Source organism: Tachysurus fulvidraco, chromosome 1 (assembly GCF_022655615.1).
Source record: "Tachysurus fulvidraco isolate hzauxx_2018 chromosome 1, HZAU_PFXX_2.0, whole genome shotgun sequence".
Lineage (NCBI taxonomy): Eukaryota > Metazoa > Chordata > Actinopteri > Siluriformes > Bagridae > Tachysurus > Tachysurus fulvidraco.
Window position 1 is genome coordinate 11904681 of NC_062518.1, and position 22340 is coordinate 11927020.

The window sequence follows — 22340 nt, forward strand, 5'->3', positions numbered from 1 at the left end:
CAAATGAGCAGTAATAAATACTCCACTGTGACTATAACCTAGCATTTTCTAACTTCCCAACAAATTAAAGTACACTAAAAGACCTCATCCTTTAAGAACAATCAATTATTTTCCCCTCTTATTAAATGTTCTGTTGGTCTTAAAGGGTTAGTGGTGCATCAAATGAATAAGGCTCTGGGTTGTTGATTGGAGGATCACTGACAAGCTGCCTCTGTTGGGCCCTTGAGGAAGGCCCTTGACTCTCACTGCTCCAGTGGTGCTGTATCATGCTCTGTCCCCAACCTCTAAAGTTGGGATATGTAAAGAAAGAATTTCAATGTGCTATCATGTCTAAAGGCTTCTATTCTATCTCTCATTCTCACACCATCTCCAATTCGGTTTGTATTACCTTCTCACACTTTTACCCCTTAGCTGATGATTCTCACCTGTCCCTGTATTCAGATTTCTTTGTTCTTGCCTCAAGTTGGTGGGTGTACAAATATCTCTACATGCCTTACCCAACACCTTGTGAATTACTACTACAGGGTTCTGAGCATGGATTGAAAGGTAATTAATAATACAAGCAACAGAACGAGAAGCAGATAATGAATTATTTTGTAAAACTGATTTTGGGAAGTTAGTGTAAATACAGCTAGAGTTCGTGGCAATAGGTTTGATCTATTTCTCTGTTGAAAGTTTTGTGATATGTTGGTTTGATTTGTGAGGTAGAATCTTTTCCGTATTTTAGATATGTACAAGGTTTTGATGGAGCAGGAAACAGCTACTATTGGTGCTTTCAGCAGAGTCAACATTGCTCAACGTGGCTGGAAAAGGGGACTGGGGAAACAGACACAATAAAGACTAGAAGTGGACCAGAGCAGGCTTAGAGACAGTGGGATGCTAAAGATGTTACTGTCCCTGTTCAGGGTGTTGCAGAAAGAATAGTCTAGTGGTTTTGGGTCCAAAGCCCGTGTATAACAATTTATGTATGTTTATTTTGTACCACTGTGAAACATAGCAAAAAAACTGAATGTGAGTCTAAGTAATTTTTATATTCAAATTTCACGGTAATTATTAAGCAAATAAAAAGGAAATCTGTTCCTAATTTTCCGTATTACAAATCTGCAAATACACAACAGTGATTACATGCTGAATTAACCCTAATTACTCAATTACTGTTGAAGATATGCTTATATGCTGAAGTCTTATCACCTGACACATATGGCTGTTTTTCATGCTGAGCATGTTTTTGTTATTATTTTATGTAAATGAAGGGGCCTCGTAGGGAATGCAAATTTCTAAACTGTACCTAGAGAAACTGTTTATGTCCATGGTTGATGTTTATTCCATGGCTTTCTGAAATTAGTTCAACAGACTAGATTCAGATAGGTGACAGATTTAAAGGAAAACGTGATATAAAGTGTGTTATCACTACAAAAGGGCACAACAGCTTCAGTGCACATTGTTATAGGTTCTACATGTCTCTGTAACTGTACAGGTTTCTTCCGAAATATGTTTCGACTGTTGGGACACATTCTCTCAAATCTCTGAACGCGAGAGCATATGATTTACAATTTTAAATTTTAATCCTCAACACATTGTCCAGTGAGTCATTGTGCCCTGTGGCTGAGGCAGGGTCATGGTAGGTTAATGGTGAACAGTGAGAAGACCGTAGTATTGGTTTAGAGGGAGAATCCAAACCATGCCAGAAAAATGCCCCCCTCAGGATAACTGACCCTCTGTGCCCTTCTCCTGGCACATGTCACACTCACATTCTCTCACTTGTATAATAAAGGATGATTCATCTGACCAGAACCTTTTATTCTCTCTAGGTGTCTATAGTGCCTGTGGTTTTGGAGTCTAAATTGTGAATCTGTCTTTGTAATTCACTGCAACCCTACTGTAATAACCTGCTCTGTGTAGTTATTGATGCTTCTAGCTGCATTAATATTAGTGTTTTGTTGAACATTTGCAGTCACCTGAATAACACATCCTGCTCAGTGAATGTGTGCTTTGAACAAGAATTTGAAGCTTATTTTACAATGTCTCATAGATCAAAATTCAGACGTCACTTCAGTCTGTTGTCGCTGTACTTATTGAGCCAGCGGATTTTGTTGTTTTTGTGCTTTAATAATAAAAAACCCTCTGTCGGAGTCAGTTTCAGCAGGTCAACCAGACCTGCTTAACATTTTTTTTACACTTCACAAAATTGCTTTACACACTGTAGCAATGTAGTATGTGTCCACTAATAAAGAATATGTTTCCTTATGTAGAGCAACTTAGTTTCTCATTTATACAACTTAGCAATTGATGGTTCAGAACATTGATTGGGGCAGAGCACAGTGGCACCCTCAGAAACTTTTAATTGGGGTGGTAAGAGGAGGCCACAGCAAATGTTGGGGTTGCACCAAAAAAAATAGGGGGGGGGGTAGTGAAACCACTACGCTGGTGGCACCGATCAATCTACAACCTTTTTTGGTGGCTGCAGCGTGTGCTTCACTTTATTTATTTATTCATTTATTTTCTACCGCTTATCCAAACCTCTCGGGTCACGGGCATCATCGGGCATCGAGGCAGGATACACCATGGATGGAGTGCCAACCCATCACAGAGCACACACACACTCTCTCATTCACTCACAAACTATGGACAATTTTCCAGAGATGTCAATCAACCTACCATGCATGTCTTTGGACCGGGGGAGGAAACCGGAGTACCCAGAGGAAACCCCCAAGGCACGGGGAGAACATACAGACTCCACACACAAGGCGGAGGCAGGAATCGAAACCCCAACCCTGGTGCTAACCACTAAGCCACCGTGAATATTTATTTATATATTCATTTTTCACTTCAAGAACTATTGTGAATTTTCATTATGCATTTAAATTCAAATTCATACTAGGGGTGGCCAGAGTTTATACAGGGGTGGCCAGTGGTGGGGGCACCCCTGGCAAAGCAGTGGCAATGTGGTGGTCATGAGATTTGAACTCAAAACCTTCCAATCAATAATCTGACTACTTGCACAGTGGCACATGTGGAGTGGCCCAATGCATGCCTCTGTTCAGCATGACTTCATTATTTCAGGTTTTTTTCACCATGTTTTTTTATTATTTGTTTTCCTTAGTGTCCATTTGTACAATGTTCTTGATAGCTGATATATCATTGGGGCTCTGTAATGCAAAATGTACACATGATGAGCTATTAGATTAATGTTTCTTACCAAATAATGTAATGATAATGTACAGGACCTCAAACGTGAAGTTGTTTACAGGCAGTTTTTTATTCACTTTGGTGTCGATCACAAAAACATCCACAGAACACTGGAAAAGAGATACATCTCACTGAGCCTCAACTCAGACCTCACAAACAAAACTGGCTAGTCAAAGACTCTAGATTTAAGGTAAATCTCAGTATATCACAACATTTGCTTTTAACGGTCGCATATTACACCGTGAATCACTATGACAACAGTCAAGTAATAAAAATGTGAACATTCACGAAAATGTAAATGGGTAGAAATCAAGTAGAACTTAAGTAGATCCCTGTGTGGAATTGTGGACATGTGGTGTGTGCTTTTCAATTATATTAAGTAAGTTCTCAATAGTAGCATGCACTAGTAAGTCAAGCAAAACTTGTGAAAAACTCTCATTTTTAAAAGTGATTAGGAACATATTTTGGGGCAGATTATTACTAGCAGAATGTATACGATGTTCACAGCGAGTTGGTGATCCCAGCAATAACACCTTGAACTTTTACTTTTTAAGTTGATCAAAAATGTGTACACACTATGTGCAAGGGAAACACCAGCAAGACTCCAAAGGAGTGTGTCATAGAAGTAAATACTCCACATGCAAAACAAGGACTGTGAACAATATTTTTCATGAGTGAACTAATGCTGCATGCAATTTTCCCATTTTTCTCATACTTTTGCATTGTTTATGGATATTTCTCCTAACATCTTTAATTGGACATGGGGCTGTGTTCACAAAAAATGAAACTAAAAAAACAATTCTTGAAATATTCATGTTGAACCTGTACAGCAGAAGGATGCATGGAGAACCGAGACATGAAATGCAATACAATTTGCTCATCACATCAAAATAAACAAACAAAAGCACAGTGGTGCAGCAGGTAGCATTGTAGCATCGGCTCTCCAGTGTCCCTGGTTCAATTCCGATTTTCTGGATTTCTAGCACCTCCCTAACACATGTACACATTGACAATGCTAAATTGGCCCTAGGCATCAATGAATTTATGGTGTCAGTGGACTGGTGTAACATTCATAGTGTTTCTCCTTCATGCATGGTGTTCATGCGATACGCTAAGGATTCACCAAGACCAAAATACTGAAAATTGATCGATTGATTGAATAAATGAATGAACAACTTCAACTAAATGGAAAGTTTAGTGAATAGCGGAAAGGGAGGTGGTGATATCTAAAAATTTAGGCAAAACATCTGGATAGCTTCTGCTACAGAAACACTGTTATTAGAAAGAAATTTGTTAGTAAATTTTTTTTTTTTTACTTTGAACCTGTTTTATATCTGTTGTAAGTTTCTGTTGTTAGCTTTTTTGTGAACACAGCCCCAGGGCTCTACACTGGTCATTTGTTTTCATGTTTTTCTATCAGCTATGAACACTGAATGAAGTGCCACTAGTTGTAAAAATTTTTGCTCAGCAGACAATACTGAGACAAGGCATTTTCAGTGCATAGATCTCTTTGGGGATCAGTGACACTACATGTAACAACTTTTTGCTCACGATATCTGTAATACATATTTTGTAATATTTTTAATTAAGCTTTTGTGCTTAGAACATAGATTCTCCACAAGAATGACACATCAGGAGAAACTGCAAACATTCAGAGTCACAGAAAAGGACTGAAAGATTACAACTTTAAGTTTCCCTGCATGAGTTCACAAGAGCTGACAGAGTGAAATAATGTATTTGGATGCAGTCCACATGCAGACAAACCCATTGTCAGTCTGACCTCTGATCACAGATAGACACAGAGAGATCTGTGCCTTGGTTCTACTTAAACACCTCTTGCCTGCTTTTGCTGCTGAAGGTGGCTTCGGGGGACTTCTGGGTACACCAGAAATCCAGTAAAGGTGATGTACTTTGCATGATTACTGTATGCACCAAACCCTTCCCTTTGGTGACTGTAGAGCCACACTGTATCTCCCTTTTGCAGTTGCAGCATCAGGCTTTGACTCTGCAAGGCCTTCTCAGTATCACTGTCATCATATATCATAGCCTGGACCTCCAAGTGATTCTTCATCAGCTTCACAGAAAGGGTCTTGTGTGGCAGCTTACCAGCATTAAATGAAAAGTAGTAGGCCCCGGGTACACGGCATATGAATACACCTGAACTCACGTTAAAGTCATTGCCAATGTTGACAAATTCAGTGTCGAATGTTATTGGCTTGTGTTCAGGATAAACTTTATCTATGCCCAGAATGCTCTGGGTTCGTCCAACTGAGAAAGCACACCTCTGGTCCTCCTCCTCCTCAACATCCCTCCTCTCTTCATTGATCTCTTCTTCTTTCTTTACTTGGCTCAAAGTCCCCTCTGTGTCTACTTGCTGTGTTGTATGGTGGGCGAATATTGTTGCTTGTTCGTTACTGATCTGTTCTTTGTGTTCTTGGAAAGTATATATATCTGGGTAAATCATGTATCCACTGAAAGTTGTGTAGTGCCCTGTGTTGCTATAGATTGCATAGCGTGGATCACCATGGAGACGTAGCCAGACGGTGTCACCGAAGTCGAGCTGCAGCATGGCACTTTGACTCTGGACCTTACGTTCCTCACCTCCGTTGTCATCATATATGATTGCCTGTACCTCATTCCGGTTCTTCATCAGCATCACAGACAGGTCCCGGTGTGGGAACTTCCCCACGGTGAAGGAGAAATAGTATGCTCCAGGGATCCGGCAGCGAAATAATCCTGTTTTTGGTTCAAAGTCACCGCCGATATTGACATAGATCTTGTCAAAGGTGACGACCATCTTTGGCCCACCCTCCATACTGTTAGTGCGAGCAACAGAAAATGCTGATCGCAGCTCCACCGCATCAGGCATGCGTGCAAATGCCCACACGGCCAACCCATGACACAAAGCACATAACAGCAAGGACCTGGCAGCTGGGAACATCGCTCCTGTTGGGAAAGAAGAGAAACATTCTGATTCTGAGTCAGATACAGGAATTTTAAACATGTAAACGATGAAAGTTTTAATCACAGTTAATTTTATTTTGCATCTGTTTAATTGGACTATAACCATGAGTTTCAAATTGAAACTGTAACTTTTTCTTGAATGAAGCAAAGGCCATGTACAATTTTGTTTCAGAATATTAGAAACAATCTCCTGGTATAAAATTTAATGTGGTACACAGGAGATTAATGATGAAACTAATAATGAGTAATTTATTCAGTGACCACTTATCATGACCAGACTTTCTGTAGATCCAGGAACACTGTTCTCAATGCAAATATACACACCAGACTATGTGGCTTTTTTATTTGCCTTGATCGTTTTGAAGACCAAATCTTTATCGATCAATATTTTAATTAAAGCTTCAGGATGTTTATTATGCATGCTTAATTGTAGGATTTGTCATTTAGCTTCAGAAGTGACCATATGAAGAGCTACACTCATACATTCTAAAATATTTTTTGTCTGTTAACAAATGGACAATCATAACAATAACAGTTTTATCAAAAATGAGTTAAAATGCAACTGAACAAACAACTGAATATCTGTTTTTATTTGGGATTTGATTATAGATACATCCTTGTGTAGAGTGTAGAATAATCTGAATTCCATACAAACAAACATAAAGGTTTTAGATTATATACCAATAATTTGCAGCTCGACTGTGTGTTTGTATTGTAGTTAATAATAGATATTATAGATGCAAAGTGCCAGCAGGGGGTAAAATTTAAAACACAGTATATATTACTGCCTTTGGTGACTGTTGTACTACAAGAACTCTAATAACAGGCTCAGCCTCCTTCCCTTGCCTGCAGAAGGGAGTTTAATGAGATACATGCTGGATCAGAGTAATAAAGGGTAGCAGAAGCTGACTCAACGCTATTGCATAATGTGTGTTATCTCAGTTGTGTAATAATTTTTTTTTAAAGAGAACAATATTTTTTTATTATTATTTTTATTTAGATCATAGTGTCACATTCAGAAAACGTCAGTGTAGCCGAACCATCAGAGAAATCAGGATCAATTAATTATAAATATTTATATAAATCAAGCATTATTGCCACTTTAATACTGTATGTTCATGTAAGCTTCACCCGAGTCTCTGTTCCAATCAGAGAATCGTTTAGAATTACAACAGCCTCAGTCAGCCATGGACCAACACTACAAACTGCTTTCTGCCAGCACAGAAGCTAAAAGCATGGAAAAAAAAATTATGAATAATAATGCAGATCAGATTCTGATAATGAGATCTTCTGAGATTTCAGAAAAGAAAGGAGAAATGGAGTGTGGCATAATAATGATATGGTTACTGTGTTTTAAATGAGGTTTTGTCTAAATTAGCAAAATAATTCATTGACATGTTAAATGTCCATGCAAATCTGAATCAGTGCTGTATGTTAATCTATATGACCAAATGTATATACACACCTGACCATCACACCCATCCAATAATGGTGAATTGTATTGTATTGTCTTTGTATTTCCCTGCACTGGGACTAAGAGGAACAAATCTGGTCCAGCATGACAATGCCCCTGTACACAAAGCAAGCTTCATGAAGGAACTGGAGAGTCCTGACCTCAACCCTATTGAACACCTTTGGGATGAGCTGGAACAGTAAATGCACCTCCGGCCTCTTCATCCAACATCAGTGCTCGAGCTCATTAATTCTGTTGTGGCTGAATGGCAAATAAAATCCCCACAGCCAATTTCTGAATTCTAATGCAAAGCCTTCACAAGAGATTGTAGGTTATAATTATTAACAGCAAACAGGGGCTAAATCTGAGATGGTTGTTGTATGGGTGTGATGGTCAGATGTCCACAGACAGTACCTTTCTCAACAGTATAGTATCTACCTCTTACCACCTTTTGCTGGTCAGAGCTGTAGATCTATGTGTATATTTATGTCAAGTTCAGCTACAGGATCATTCAGTGTGTGGACTGTAGGTATTAAAGCATGTTTTGGTCATTCGGGTTGTTCTGCTCAGCTCAACATAATTGACTCTAATCACAAAAGCTAGCTAATAATTTTTTTTTTCAAAACTGGACAAAATAAACACTTGCAATAAGACCATTATTTCTACTTTCTCTATATTTCCTACCTTCAGACAGTCCTGGTTCATGAAATCATATTTTCCCTCCATCTAAACAAAATAACACTGCATAGCAATGCATTTTATAAATGATGTAAATGATTTCAATGATTTGATTACTACAAATGTGTACAGTAAATAGAATAGAATTGTGCCTGCTCTGTCTGGCCATTTCTATTCATCCTGATAGCTGATATTTGACTATAATACAATAGAATACATCAACAAGCACACTGTCCATCCTGGTCATGCTGCCTCATACACACATCTGATAGTCGAAAACAAGTGAATCACCGTATGAGCTAAAAAACAGCACAAATGCTGAAAGAGGTTTCCATAGAAATATTATTACACTGTCAATGTAACAGTATTGCTTACATCTGCAAAAAAACAACAACCCACATCTCGTGTATGAGTCAGCTCTCGATGTTCACAATGACATGTGGACTGTTGATATCTTCATGCTGTGAACTGCTCTGTCTGCTGAACACAAAGCGTTCCACCTTTTTAGGTAACATGGATTCGTTTTTCAAACTGTGAATTCATTTCCGGGCTTTACCGAAACACAAAGTAGTGAATTAAATGAGATACTGAAGAGGACAATCAGGCAATGGATCAGTCGCAGAGGACAAAAGACAACCATTTCCACCTGAGCTGGATTTTGATGAGAGAAAAAAAAAAATCAATTGAGGCTGAGATAGCTCTTTACCTGGAAAAAGGCAGTTATTTCAGAGTAATTTAAAACTTGTAATTTGGGTTCAGGCAATTGAGTCATGTTTGCACAGAATACTGTGCAATGTACATTTCCTTACAGAAAATTCTGTGTGTGTGTGTGTGTGTGTGTGTGTGTGTGTGTATGTGTAGTCTTGTGGGGGATGGAGGTTTACAAAAGGTCTCTGTACTGTGAGCACTGCACCATAATCGAAAGCCCCTATCACTCAAGACTGTTCTACCAGCACACAAGCTCTCTCCTTTTCAAGAATATAGTAGAGCAAATACAAGTAGGACAAATCTTACCACATTATCTTTTTCATATCTCTGTAGTCCAGTGGTTTTGCACCACTGAACTCTGTAATTGTAGCTTTCTATGTAATGAGGTGTTTACACACTGCAACACTACTGTTACATCTCTCTCTATGTACAGTAGTTACGGTAGATACTGCATTGACTTTTTCAGTCACCTAAATAACAGCCTGATTATTTTTCCTTACATATGTATGCCATTATTAAAGGCGTGCTTTCGAGCACAATGTCCAGCCTTATTTTCTGATGCCTTTCACACTGATCTAAATGCCGATATCACACATTGTTCCAGCTGAAGCACAAGCAGCTAAATAGGGACTGAAGCTCCTGCCCAATAATGAACCCTCTATTAGAGTCACTTAGATGTTTTCCTCTTGCCATCTTCTACAAAGGCCAACTTTGATTTCTTAGCATTTTATACATGCTACAGTATATGTAAGGCTGTCCATTGTTTAATTATTTAATGTAGTAAGTTTGTCAAAAAGCAACTGCACTTTGTTATGTTTCTCCAATCATTTATTCAGTATTTGCCCTTTAATTTGTTAATTGTCCGCAAATAGTAAGAAACAGGAACTGGATCTTGGACAAAGACAGAGATAGAATCAGGTTCTTTAACAGTAACTAGGCATGAGGCATGAAGCTGTGATCAGTTAAGGGCACATTCTGCTATTTATAATTTTAGGGTAAAGAGATACAGTAGATAACACAACCTTTGCTTCAACTGCAGTATCAAGTTAAATAAAGTCAGTGAGATCTAGTATTTAAACAAAACTGTAAACTTCTGAAAGATCTATATACTGTAGGATGTTTGCCTGCCAATTCCGTTTATTTAAACAAATGCTTCTACTCACATCAGAGCCTCGGATTGTAACTTCTTCTTTACTTTACACTGAAATACTAAGGTATATTATTATTACTACACACAAAACAGCTTTATTTGAGGTTTCAAAAGCAATATCATAGACGCATTGACGTGTATTGCATTTTAAAAGGATTTTGACAACTAATTAGATTTTGAATTTGTTTACTCCCTGCTTTCTGCTAATGCTGTGTTTTTTGCTTAAAAGAGTGTCTATTCATCAAAATGCTGTCAATGGCACAAAGGACCAATAGCTTTGTCCTTTTTTTTTTTTTACAAGAATATAGACTTTAATTTCCAGGTTGTGGTTTCACTGAGTTGCTTTATCCTGCAACAGTTTAGGGGTACATACAGTACAGTACAGTAGTTTCAAACAATATTAAGTCAAGACAAAACAGAGGAGCTTATTTCATTAACCAGGACTGGCAGGTCTCAACAAAAGTTCCAGCTACATATCAAAAAGCACATAAAGACCTGAAGCCAGTCCAACTAAATGTCAAACAAATCTTTTATTATATACTCAACATTTGCTGGGAAAACAATGAGACTGTGGTGAACACGCATTTCAAAAGTACAGACATTATCCACTCCATTGGTCTCCCAATTTTTGCAGTATATGTTATAAAAGAAATAATTTTGTAAACAATAGACACAAGGTGCACTTACACGTTGCCTTTGTTTGTGGAAATGTATTGGTTTTCATTTTGATTGTTTTTTTTATACAGCTATCAGCTTGCCTGGGCCAGAATGATTCCTTCCCCAGTGGACCCATAATAGCACTTTTTATACCACCAGGTACAATATTAAATCTAAAGAGGTAACTGGGGCAGTGAGCATGTTCTCCCATAATGAAACAACAGTTTATATCCATAAAACAGCAAAAAATATTTTTAGCCTGTTTGGCCACTCCAAAGTGGTAATAAGTATTTCATTAGAATTGAAAATGTATATACAGTAGAGTTTGCTGAATGGCTGATATTGCATGTGATGGAAGGAAAAACTGCCATTATTAGATTAACTATGAGCTATAATCTAAATTATTAGATTAACTATGAACATCTATAAAAATCCCTCAGTTTCATTCAAAATTGTGTTAAATTTTTCTATTCATGATCGATTTTCCCCGTTTTACAATATCATCATGTTGTGCAAACACTGCAAAAGAAGAACGCGCACACACACACACACACACACACACACACACACACACACACACACACACACACACACACACACACACACACACACACACACACACACACACACACACACACACACACACACACACCTTAAGAGGTTCCTTAATGGCCTTTGTATGATCAAAAGTCTTAAATGTCAAAAAGAAAAAGGCCCTAGTTTGAATCGTTCATAGCTCTTTGATGTACTGTAAGGTTCTACACAGATCCTGTAAGCACTACAAAAGAGCAAGCTACCATTTTGTGTTGTATGTTGCATGGTGAATTAAAATATAGGCCAAATATGAGACATGGATGTTTTATTTATTTTATTTTTTTTGCATCCTAAGGCTTTTAATTTTATTATTACAGTTCATGAATAGCCCAAGGTATGAGGGAGAGATACCTGTGCTTATGCCATTTTTTGATTCAAGTAGACATTATCATTTTCGTGTGGCTCTCTAATTTTAATGTGTTTTACCAATTACTCGATGAACCCCAGTAGGCTTGCCCTCTGCATGAAGGCAGCGTGTTTGTTTATTATTTCCTGAGAAGCGGTGGGGAAATATATCAGCACATGATGTAAGGTGATATATCTGGTAACAGTGTTTGATTTATCTGTTGATGGATGCCTAATAGTTTCAAATTCGTACCGCTGTGCCGTTGCATCTTCCCTGTTGCCAAGAAACACAACAACTTTTTTGAATCAGGGACAAACATGATACATTTTCTCTCTACACAGTACCACATAATAATACTGCCAGTAATCATTAAAAATGTCCAAAAAAATTCTGTTTTGTATCTGACTTTCCCTACAGAGAAGGAAAAGGAAAGTTGTGGTTAAGGTGTTGGGTGACTGATCAGAAGGTTGTGAGCTTGAACCCCAGGATTACCAAGCTACCACTGCTGGGCCCTTGAGCAAGGGTCCTCAAATGCTCAGTTGTATAAATGAGATAAATATAAGTCTCTCTGTATAAGGGTGTCTGACAAATGTCATAAATGTAAATATAACATAGGGATTTGATGAGCTCTGAGCACTCATTAGGATAATGATAGCTCACTGTAAGAGTAGGACAGTAAGAGGCTAAATCAATATAAACTCAGTTGATGAGTATCATAGGTTGAAATTGAGACAGGGAAAGGACGAGTGACTGATGCTGCCCAGTGTCCTGTTCCCTCCTCAGAGCCAGCATCAGTCCTGAAACGCTCTTTGTACTTCATCAGAACAATCTGAAAATATGGAACAGTTACATATTTTTGGCTAACTCTGGGTCCACTGTATTTGACAAAAAAAACAGTGAGCAGCAATTCAGCAGGCAGAACATCCTAGAAAGATGGCCAGACTGGATTAATGTCATTGAAGGTATTCTGTAACTCTTGAGTACTCTTTACAACCATAGTGAGAAGAAAAGCCTCTCAGCTTTTACCTTTAGGTGGGTGGGCTACAACTGTAGATGTAATTGTAGCATAAAAGCATTTATTATCACCACATATACATTACAGCACAGTGGAATTCTTTTCTTCACATATCTCAACTGAAGAGGTTGGGGACAGAGGACAGGGGCAGTTGGATTAATTGCCCAACAGTAGCAGCTTGGCAGTGCTTGGGTTAGAATCCCCGACCTTTCAATTAATAACACAGAGCCTTAGCCACCACTGGCTCAATAAAATTGCGTTGTGGACATTTCCCTTAGGCAAGAACAACAATCTAATGCCACAGGCCCTCAAAACTGCATCAATAGGACAATTGAAGATAACAATCCTTTTTTTTAACTCAGTCTTGACAAACTATGACTTCATGGAGCTTGCTTTGTGCGGAGGGGCATTGTCAAGCTGGAACTGGTTTAGGCTTCTTAGCTACAGTGAAGGGAAATTGAAATGGTACAAAGATATCTTATACTTCTGCATGCTTCAATTTGTATTAACAATTTGTGGGAAAAACCTACAGGTGTGACTGTTAGGTGTTCATAACTTTAGGGCATATAGTGTAGCACAGTACTATATACACACATTCATACACTCATTCACACCTAGGCACAATTTAGTCTTCCAAATTCAGCTACTGATATGTTTTTGAAGAAATTTAAAAGCAATGAACAATGACAGGAAATCTTTTTTTCAAATTGCTATTTTTGTGCTGATTTTGTAAAATAAATAGTTTTAATTCAACAGGAAGTATCTGGTGAATTACTCCTGAAGGTTATTTACAGTACGTAAACAGGTTATTGAACTCTAATTATGATATATATTTATTAGGACTGGGTGGTATAAAAATATAATAATGATAATTAAAAAAGGACAGTTTTACATTGTTTACAGTAGGCTATATATATATATATAAAACTTGTTTCTCACTGATCATGCTGGAGTACTATTTATCTGTCCCATTCTAATCCTCGTCTTCTTACAAAAGCTGCTCAGTGGATAAAACATTATTAATAACCTTCTTTGGTCTACACGCTGCTTAAAAATTATGATGGTGTAAATATCCAGCTGGCATTGTTTTAGTTTTGCTGAATTTTCCTAATCAATAAGTTGAAAATGTTTTACAGCTGAGATTTGTAATTCAATAAAATGTTACTTATTTATTTGAAAAGGAAATGAAATTTATTTTTGGGGAAGCATTATTGTATTTTACAAGCTCTCTAAAATTATCTCTCTTTATCTATTCATTTTTCCTTTCACAAAATGGATTATATATCAAAGATTCAAGGATTTGTGCCAGTTATAGTAGTTAGTCACAATATCTGATTACATTATCCAATCACTCAATCCTACTAATTATAGAAAAGGTGTTATCAATGTTTCATAGAGTTTTATGTATTTTCTTAAAGTCTTAAAGCATTCCATTTCATATTGTTTGTGTATGCTTGTAGTGTAGTTAAAATGGTATGATGGTTACAAGTGTTAAAAGTTTGTTATATATGTCTAGAATTATTAAAAATTGGGGTCTACATGTCAGGTATCTCAATCTAGAAACTAAAAAGCAACTAAACAAAAATACACAATAAATGATTCTGAGTATCAGTAAAGTTCACATAAGCTACAGGGAAGTTTATGTTAACACAATGGTGCTTTGTCATGATACAGTATGTCATGATATGTCATTCTTTACAGGACTTATTTTAGACTAATTTTCATAATGTGGCATTGAAATTATATCGCCACTGTTATGGTAAGGTTTTTTATTAAAAAAAAATCCACAATCAGGATCCCTAACAATCCAAGCTCAATACCCAAAATTCACAATAAACAGAAATCATCAGAGTAAATCTACACGTTAGAAAACAAGCTAGAAAATAGAAAGGAATGATTTGGAAATTACACAATAAAGCGATATCCCTAATGGGAAGGAATAGACATAGATGTAACAAATAAAGGTAATGTTGGAAGATCTTCAGCTGAAGTTGTTTTGTACTTTAGTTGTTTTTACAAGCTGTTGTGTAAAGTGGCAGATTAAGGCAGTCTGTCATTCAGGGTAGATGTTGCAGTGTCTGTCATCTGTGACAGCTTTAATGACCTGTTGTGACAGGGCAAAACTGCAACTACACTGCTGCTACTCCATTATGGTGGTCAAGGTGATGTTGAAAATATAACTCTGTTGAGTTCCTGCTATTATTATTTTAAAATCACAACACTGTCTGGAGATAAGCCTTCAGAAAGCTGCTTGTGCAGTTAAGTGTTGACTTTCTAGTTGGTTTCATTCATCCATTCATTTCATCCATCCATCCATCCAATAATCAGCCATTCAGTCATCTAACCAACACCCATTCATTCATTAATTCATTCATTCATCGATATATCCATCCATCCATCCATCCATAAAAACATCCATCCTTTCTGTTATTCATTTATTTGTGTGTTTTGTTTGTTTGTTCACATAGCCAGGATCAGATGTGAGATATTACAATTGTAGTAATAAGAAATCACTACAAATGCATAAAAAAGCATAATATTATAACCCAGATTGTCATGAAAATGGGAATCCAGTATACATTGACCTTGTGAAATGGTCAATACCATAGTAGTGAAACAGAGCATGGCTTGGCTCTCACTGGTCGCTATAATGTTTAGTAGTCAAATATCTTAAATTAGTTCCATCCAAACAGCTTCATAAGCCAAGCCAATTAACACCTAAACCATATTATTGCATTATGACAAGTAATAGACTCAGTGAGGCAAACTAATTAAAACCAGTGTGCTGTAGTGTCAAACAACATTTTCCCAGCCTGCGTCTTTGTATAACAAGAACAGCCGTGCATTACCACGGGGAATTTGGGGTGGGTGGGTGTGGGATATGGGGGCTGCTCAGGATCACAAAGATAACCAAATAGATACATTACTGGTTTTATGAACAGTGAACCAAATGAAATCTCGTCAGAAAAAATTCAACCTCACCAACTCTCTTTTAGTATGACCAGTTTTACTCAATGCATATTATCATTAATTAATAAATAATTAATCACAGTACTACTAAGGGCCATTCAGAAATAATACATCTTGTGTGTCTGTGTGTATGCCCGTGTGTGATATGATACGATGATATAATGTAAAAATAAAGCACGGTTGGCCTTTCCAAATTTAATTAATTACTATTTTGAAATAATTTGGTAATTGCAGTGGATGTGCCCTTATTTAAGAGACAAAAATAAAAGACCACTGTAACATAATCAAGTCCCAATTGAGTCCTCTGAGAGTTTGAGCTAGACAAATGGAGTCATTAAACAAATCATTCACACACAGTCACTTAGCGACTCACCCAACCACACATTTTCAAATCAGCTATTCATTTTCCACTGCAATATGCTTTCTAATGGTCTAATTTGAGAGAATAAATTTGCTTAACTAATTTAATTATTTGTCTATTTTCTCACTGTGTTATTCCATATGGGAAATTTAAAATGGTCATATAATTTATTTGGTATTTAACCATTTTGTTTTTGGTTTTTATGACCTAAATATTGGAATGGAGCACTTAACAACTGTTCCTTGTCTTTAGTATGCAATGCAGTTAATACATTGGACTATGGAATATATATAAACTGAGGGTTGGCTCACAGAACAGAGAAAACAAAAAGCAGAATAAAATAGAAAGAAAGAATTAGACATAGATCTTGTCACTGCCTCCCGCTCCACTTCGTCATTTAGATCAATATATACTAAGCACATGTGTAATTTGATTATCATGCAAAAAAACAACAACAATTGCTTTGTAAAAGATGTAACACAATATGAAAGCACAAGTGAATAGAAATTTGTTTTTATCTGCTGTTTAAAAATAGCATCAATCCTTTGAGAGCTGGCAGTCTCACACTGTCTCATCTTTCACACACACACACACTTATGTGCATACACACATGCACTCACACACACACGCACACGCACACAAACGGACAAACACACCTGTGAGGTAAGCAGCCTTCTTTTTGGTCTTTAGATCTATTTTATTGTCTTGCCTGAGACATAGAACAAGGATAGTATATCGCTTGTGTCAAAATCAACCATATTCCTGCTGTGTGTACGTTCAAATCCCGTTAATTACAAAGCTTCACCTTTTGTTTCAATCAGTTTATTAATCCACTACCTAATATTGGCAACTTAGTGCTATACATGAGAGATGAGTGTGAGAAAGGGAGTGAGATGCTGAGATAAAGAAGCAATGGAGATCACATAGCATGCGGAGATATAAACAGGTCTACAGATATCCTGTCATCGTAAAGCTGTTTGAGATTCTAATCAGCTTCACACTTTGAATTAAATGTGCTAAAGAGAATACATGAACAAATGATTGCATATTTATGTAGATCATAATAAATGCATACAATGCTGTGAAAGACCTCGCATCAGATCTGAGAAATTCATATACATAGATTCACAAAAACACGAAGAGATGATTCACAGACACACAAATAGACAGATTATATGCTTTGATTTTTTTCTTACCACTGACTTGTAGGTAGACGGAGGTTTGCATAAAGTTCTGTTAGTAGTATTGTGTGTTCTCTTTCTCTTTCTCTCCTTCTCTCTCTTCCCTTCTCTGCGTGTTTGTTCTCAACCTGCTGCTGATGTCTGGCAAACTGCAGGCATAGCACACACTCTCGCACATACACACGCACACACACACACATAAGCAGTGAGAGTCATACATTCATTGGAGGATCTAAGAGAAATCGGGGGCTACGTGGAGATCGGGGGACTCTGGAGAGGACGAACAAAAGAAATGACCATCTGGGGTGACATCAGAGGGGGGAATGTGTACAGAGGCACATAGTAAGATTCACTTCATCTTTTCTTAAACAGATCCATAAACGTGTGAAGAGAATTTATAGATTAAAATGAACATGAACGAGAAGGAACGAGTGAGTTTTGGGGTAAATATTTACAATTTGAAATCTGATATTCAGCATGAGCAGAAAATACTGACATAAACATGTATGAAAAAAGAGGAGAACATATTCATTTCTCATTTGATCTAGGAATAGATGAAACTATAACCTCATATACACCTGTCCATATCATGTGTCTTATACAAGCATTTACACACATAGCTTAATGCATCTCCAGTTGTCCAGAATGAAATCTGGTAGTATTCTTATTAATATGCAAACCAGTTGTTCCCTTCATGCTTCATAAAAATTCATGAAATCCTTGGCAACATTTTTAAAAGCATGAACTTCAGTATTTACTGAAGAGGTGTGTCTTCTCTTGGTCTGGATTACCTTGACAGATGCATTCACTCTGTAGAATGTGCCTAATATTCATTTGAGCTCTCCTGAAGTGAACTGGACTGTCTGTATGTTACAAACACATTTACTCTTTCATTAGCATTCTGATCTTTCTTCATCTGGATATAATCCTGACGCATGAAAAGGTCAGATATGAACATGGTCTGTCAGGCACAATTGGTTTGTTTTCATCACAAGAAAATTGACAGCATTAAACCTCTTCACACTATCTAGTCATTACCAACCCCTGAGGAGAATGATGTTAAAGAGGCAAGATAGATAAGTGCACTTCAATTCACAGTTTCAGCTGTCTAACATCATACTAATATCCATCATTTACTCTCTCTCTCTCTCTCTCTCTCTCTCTCTCTCTCTCTCTCTCTCTCTCTCTCTCTCTCTCTCTCTCTCTCTCTCTCTCTCTCTCTGAATATGCACAAAATATTCTCCTTATGCAATATAAAATCACTGTTCCTTACATAAAATATGACCAACTGCTTATCTTTCGTTAATGATTGTTTATTATTATTTCTCAACTTTAATCTGGTGTTGTGTAGATTAAGTAAAAATGAAATCTTTTTTTAATTGAAATCTCTGTCTTTCTCGTTCTCGTGTGTTCTAGTTCTCAGACATTTTTGCCCTGAAGTCGTTATAAAATGTTCAGCATTTTGGAAAATGATGCTGGAATCAATGGCTCCGCAATAATTGGATGCAGACCATTAATGTGCTGTTCTGACATCCTGTGAGAGAATTGCAGTCGAATTAATCAGAATTTATACGACCTTCATCAACAAATCATTTAGTGACAGCTCTTGCTGGCTGTATGCATCTCATTGCTTGTCGGTCTGTAAGTGACACATGCATGTTTTGTGTGACACATAATTCGTTGATTCTCACTCACGCTGAATGTCCCCAGCTACAGTCTGCGATTCGGTGACAGAGTGAAATAGGATGCTATTCCAATAAATCTCTGTGCTTAGGGATTCTGAAGGCTTTTTTTATTGAGCTGCTTTAATCTTAATTCCCCTCAAGGGTAAGGTATTATTCTTGGACAGGTGTCTCGCTGGTGATATCCCTGTTACTGCAACTGTTGACAGAGCTCATACATTTTTCACAGATTTTTTTTTACATTTTTTGGGTCAGTTTAAACATCTTCCTTTTGAGCTTTTCGAGATGCTGTTTATGTAAATATATTCAGCTGGAACACATAAATAAACTCATTTGACTATGCTAAGAAAACTTTCTGCATCCGGATTGAAAACACTGTTTGGAAAACTATGAATCAAAATCTTGGCTGCAAATAAATAATTAGATTTTGCTTCCCAGATTATTTTCATGTAAAATTGAATATAATTAATTTGGCAGGAACCAACAGATCCTTGATTATTTTTTATTGCATGGTGCCATGTTTGTGTTGTGCTATGCTATGCCTCAGCAAATATTATAATTGAAGTATAGATTTTATAATAGAGGAAAGGAGATGTGGGGTGATAATAAAAAGATGTGAACAAGCAAAACATTTTGTATTGCCTTATATATAAAGGATTATATAAAAGCAGAAACAATGTTTATATGCTTTTTGTGATGTATTTTATTTGTGTTTGTGTGTGTCTTTATGGGTGGACATAATTGTGGCTATTTTTAGATTATTTGTTTGCCTGTTCATGGACACACACACACACACACACACACACACACACACACACACACACACACACACACACACACACACACACACAGCTTTACATACAAAACCACAACCGCCCACCTCTATTGAGATTATATAAGCAACCTAATTCTATGAGTCCACTTTACCCAATTCTTCCATCCTTTAAATCCACATAAACAGAAACTTGTCTGCTTAAATGTAAAAAATATATATATATATATATATATATATATATATATATATATATATATATATATATATATATATATATATATATATATATATATATATATATATATATATACAACAAGAATAAAAAGAAAAACATAACATGTAGAAAGAGGAAAACATCAGCATATACCTGTTATAAGTAATCATGAGCAACAGGGTAAAGATTGCGCAATTTTACTAATCCTCAGACAGAAATTATGCATTTGGATTTTGGCGAGGAGAAAAACTGTTGCTAGTTAGCTGTTGGCGTGGATTTAAAGCAGAGTTTAGCGCATTAGCAATGACAGCGTAGCTGTGACATGTGTCTGGCAGCCAAGCCAGAAGCTAACTGAACCATATGAAATCAAGATGCATGCAATTTCATGCTCAGCTCCTGACAAGCTCCCGTGGGACACTATGTGAGAAACTTGCAACCTTGAGACATCTGTGACAAAATGACATTTTTTGTGTGTTTGTGTGTGTGTGTGTGTGTGTGTGTGTGTGTGTGTGTGTGTGTGTGTGTGTGTGTGTGTGTGTGTGCGCCATTCCATACCTGTAGGTTGCGGCTGTAAGAACAGAATATGCAGTAGTAAGAGAGGATAAATTTGGATGGAGGAGATGCAGACCCCCAAATCATGATCATTTTTATCTCTGTGCTGCTGTAGAGTAGCCAGGAAACACTAAATAACGCTGTGTGATCAGTAGAAGATTGTAGTAGAAGCAGTGATGGCACATCTTTCATATGTAATCACTGAAGAAATGATGGAATTGAATGAATGAATGAATGAATGAATGAATGAATGAATGAATGAATGAATGAATGAATGAATTGGGTGCATGGAATTCTTTATTATTGCCACATATACATTAGAGCAAAGTGGAATTTTGGAACTGAGGAGGTTGGGGTCAGAGTGATGATCTACCATCACCTGGTCTTGCCGGTTCATTCATTCATCATTGCCATAAAATACCTTTATGAAAGTTGTGATAAATATGATTAAAATGTTATACTAGTAATACAACAAATTTACATTTTCTCACAACATTTTATAACACCTGCTCTACCTTTGTTTATCTCCTACTGCAGGACCTCAGTGAAGTCCTGCTTTTCACCATAGGTGCTGATATCTATCTATCTATCTATCTATCTATCTATCTATCTATCTATCTATCTATCTATCTATCTATCTATCTATCTATCTATCTATCTATCTATCTATCTATCTATATGGACACCTATCTATATGGACACCGAACATCCTATTCTATTTCCGTTAAAATTGAGCTTCACTCTTTTGTGAAGCCTTTCCACTGTATGTTGAATTGTGGCCGTGGTTCATTCGGCCATGAAAGTATTTATGAGATGAGGTACTGATGTTCTGTGAGGAGGTCTGTAGTGCAGTCAGAGTTCCAGGTTATCCCAAAGGAGTTGAGGTCAGAGTTTTGTGCAGGACACGCCAGTTCTTCACTAAAGTCTTGGTAAACCGTATTCTTTATGGAGCTCTAATGCTGGAACAGTGTTTGGGTCTTATTGTTCCAGTAAAGGGAATTTGTAATGTTACAGCATACAAAGAAATAAGAGTCTCTCTATATACAATTGTGTGCTTCCGAATTTGGAGAAGAACCACAAATAGATGAGATGGTGAGGTGTCCAGGTGCACAAGCATTTGGCCATAAACACATATTCACACTTGAACTAAGTGTGGGTTATGTTATCTACACATTTAGTATAACTAAACTAAAGTATAACTAATTTTAGTATTCTATAGTAAGTAGAATTTACATTTGTTTTCCTAAAAGATGAAGGAACAACCTTAAAACCAATGATAGTTTCAGGCTCAGTGTATCAAAACAGACTTTGAAGCCCTGAAAGTAAATGGACATTTGTTTGAGTCCTGCTCTAATACTCTTTCTGATAAACTGCCATCTGGCACAGAGAAAGAGATGGAGAGGGAGAGAGAATGAGCAAAAGTGCAAGCCTGAGAGAAGGAGGGCGTGGTGCCAAACCCCGGGGAGATCTCAAATCCATTCTCACCTCCCGATGAGCTTGGAGACAGATGGGGGAGAGGAAAGGAAGCAGAATTCAACAATCTGGCAAACAGGGTTGTTCAGAAAGCAATGACCATTGATGCAGGGAAGAGAAAGACAGAATTCAGCATGATATTAGCTAAAAAGAGTGTGAGATCAGACACGCTATAAAATCAAAAGGTGTATATAAGTCACATCACACAAACTGAAGTATGCATATGTGTCTGGTATGAAATGAAAGTGACTTATTTTTTTTTAAATCCACACAATGACAAGGTAAGATTAAAGTAATGGTTTGTAAAGAGATTTTGACAGTTCTGCTGAACACACTATTATTTTCTTTTAAAAAAAATCAATGAAGAAATTTAATTCT

The 22340-nt window shown here is 37.0% G+C and overlaps 1 protein-coding gene across 1 annotated transcript; it reads right to left on the reverse strand.

Moving 5' to 3' along the window:
• Positions 1 to 4488: 4488 nt before the first annotated feature.
• On the reverse strand, positions 4489 to 17448 carry c1qtnf4 (C1q and TNF related 4). Its single transcript, XM_027133002.2, has 2 exons — positions 17282 to 17448; positions 4489 to 6135 (listed from the first exon to the last, which is right to left on the reverse strand). The coding sequence occupies exons 1-2, from the start codon at positions 17310 to 17312 to the stop codon at positions 5015 to 5017; spliced, it is 1152 nt and encodes a 383-aa protein (XP_026988803.2). The 5' UTR covers positions 17313 to 17448; the 3' UTR covers positions 4489 to 5014.
• Between the last annotated feature and the right edge of the window lie 4892 nt (positions 17449 to 22340).

What these genes read in the sequence shown, in the direction of transcription:
- c1qtnf4 (XM_027133002.2), bottom strand. Translation starts at nt 17,312, where the DNA reads ATGCAAACCTCCGTCTACCTACAAGTCAGTG. An exon ending in CGTCTACCTACAAGTCAGTG is followed by an intron (nt 6,136 to 17,281) that starts GTAAGAAAAAAA and finishes CTTTCCCAACAG; the next exon opens with GAGCGATGTTCCCAGCTGCC.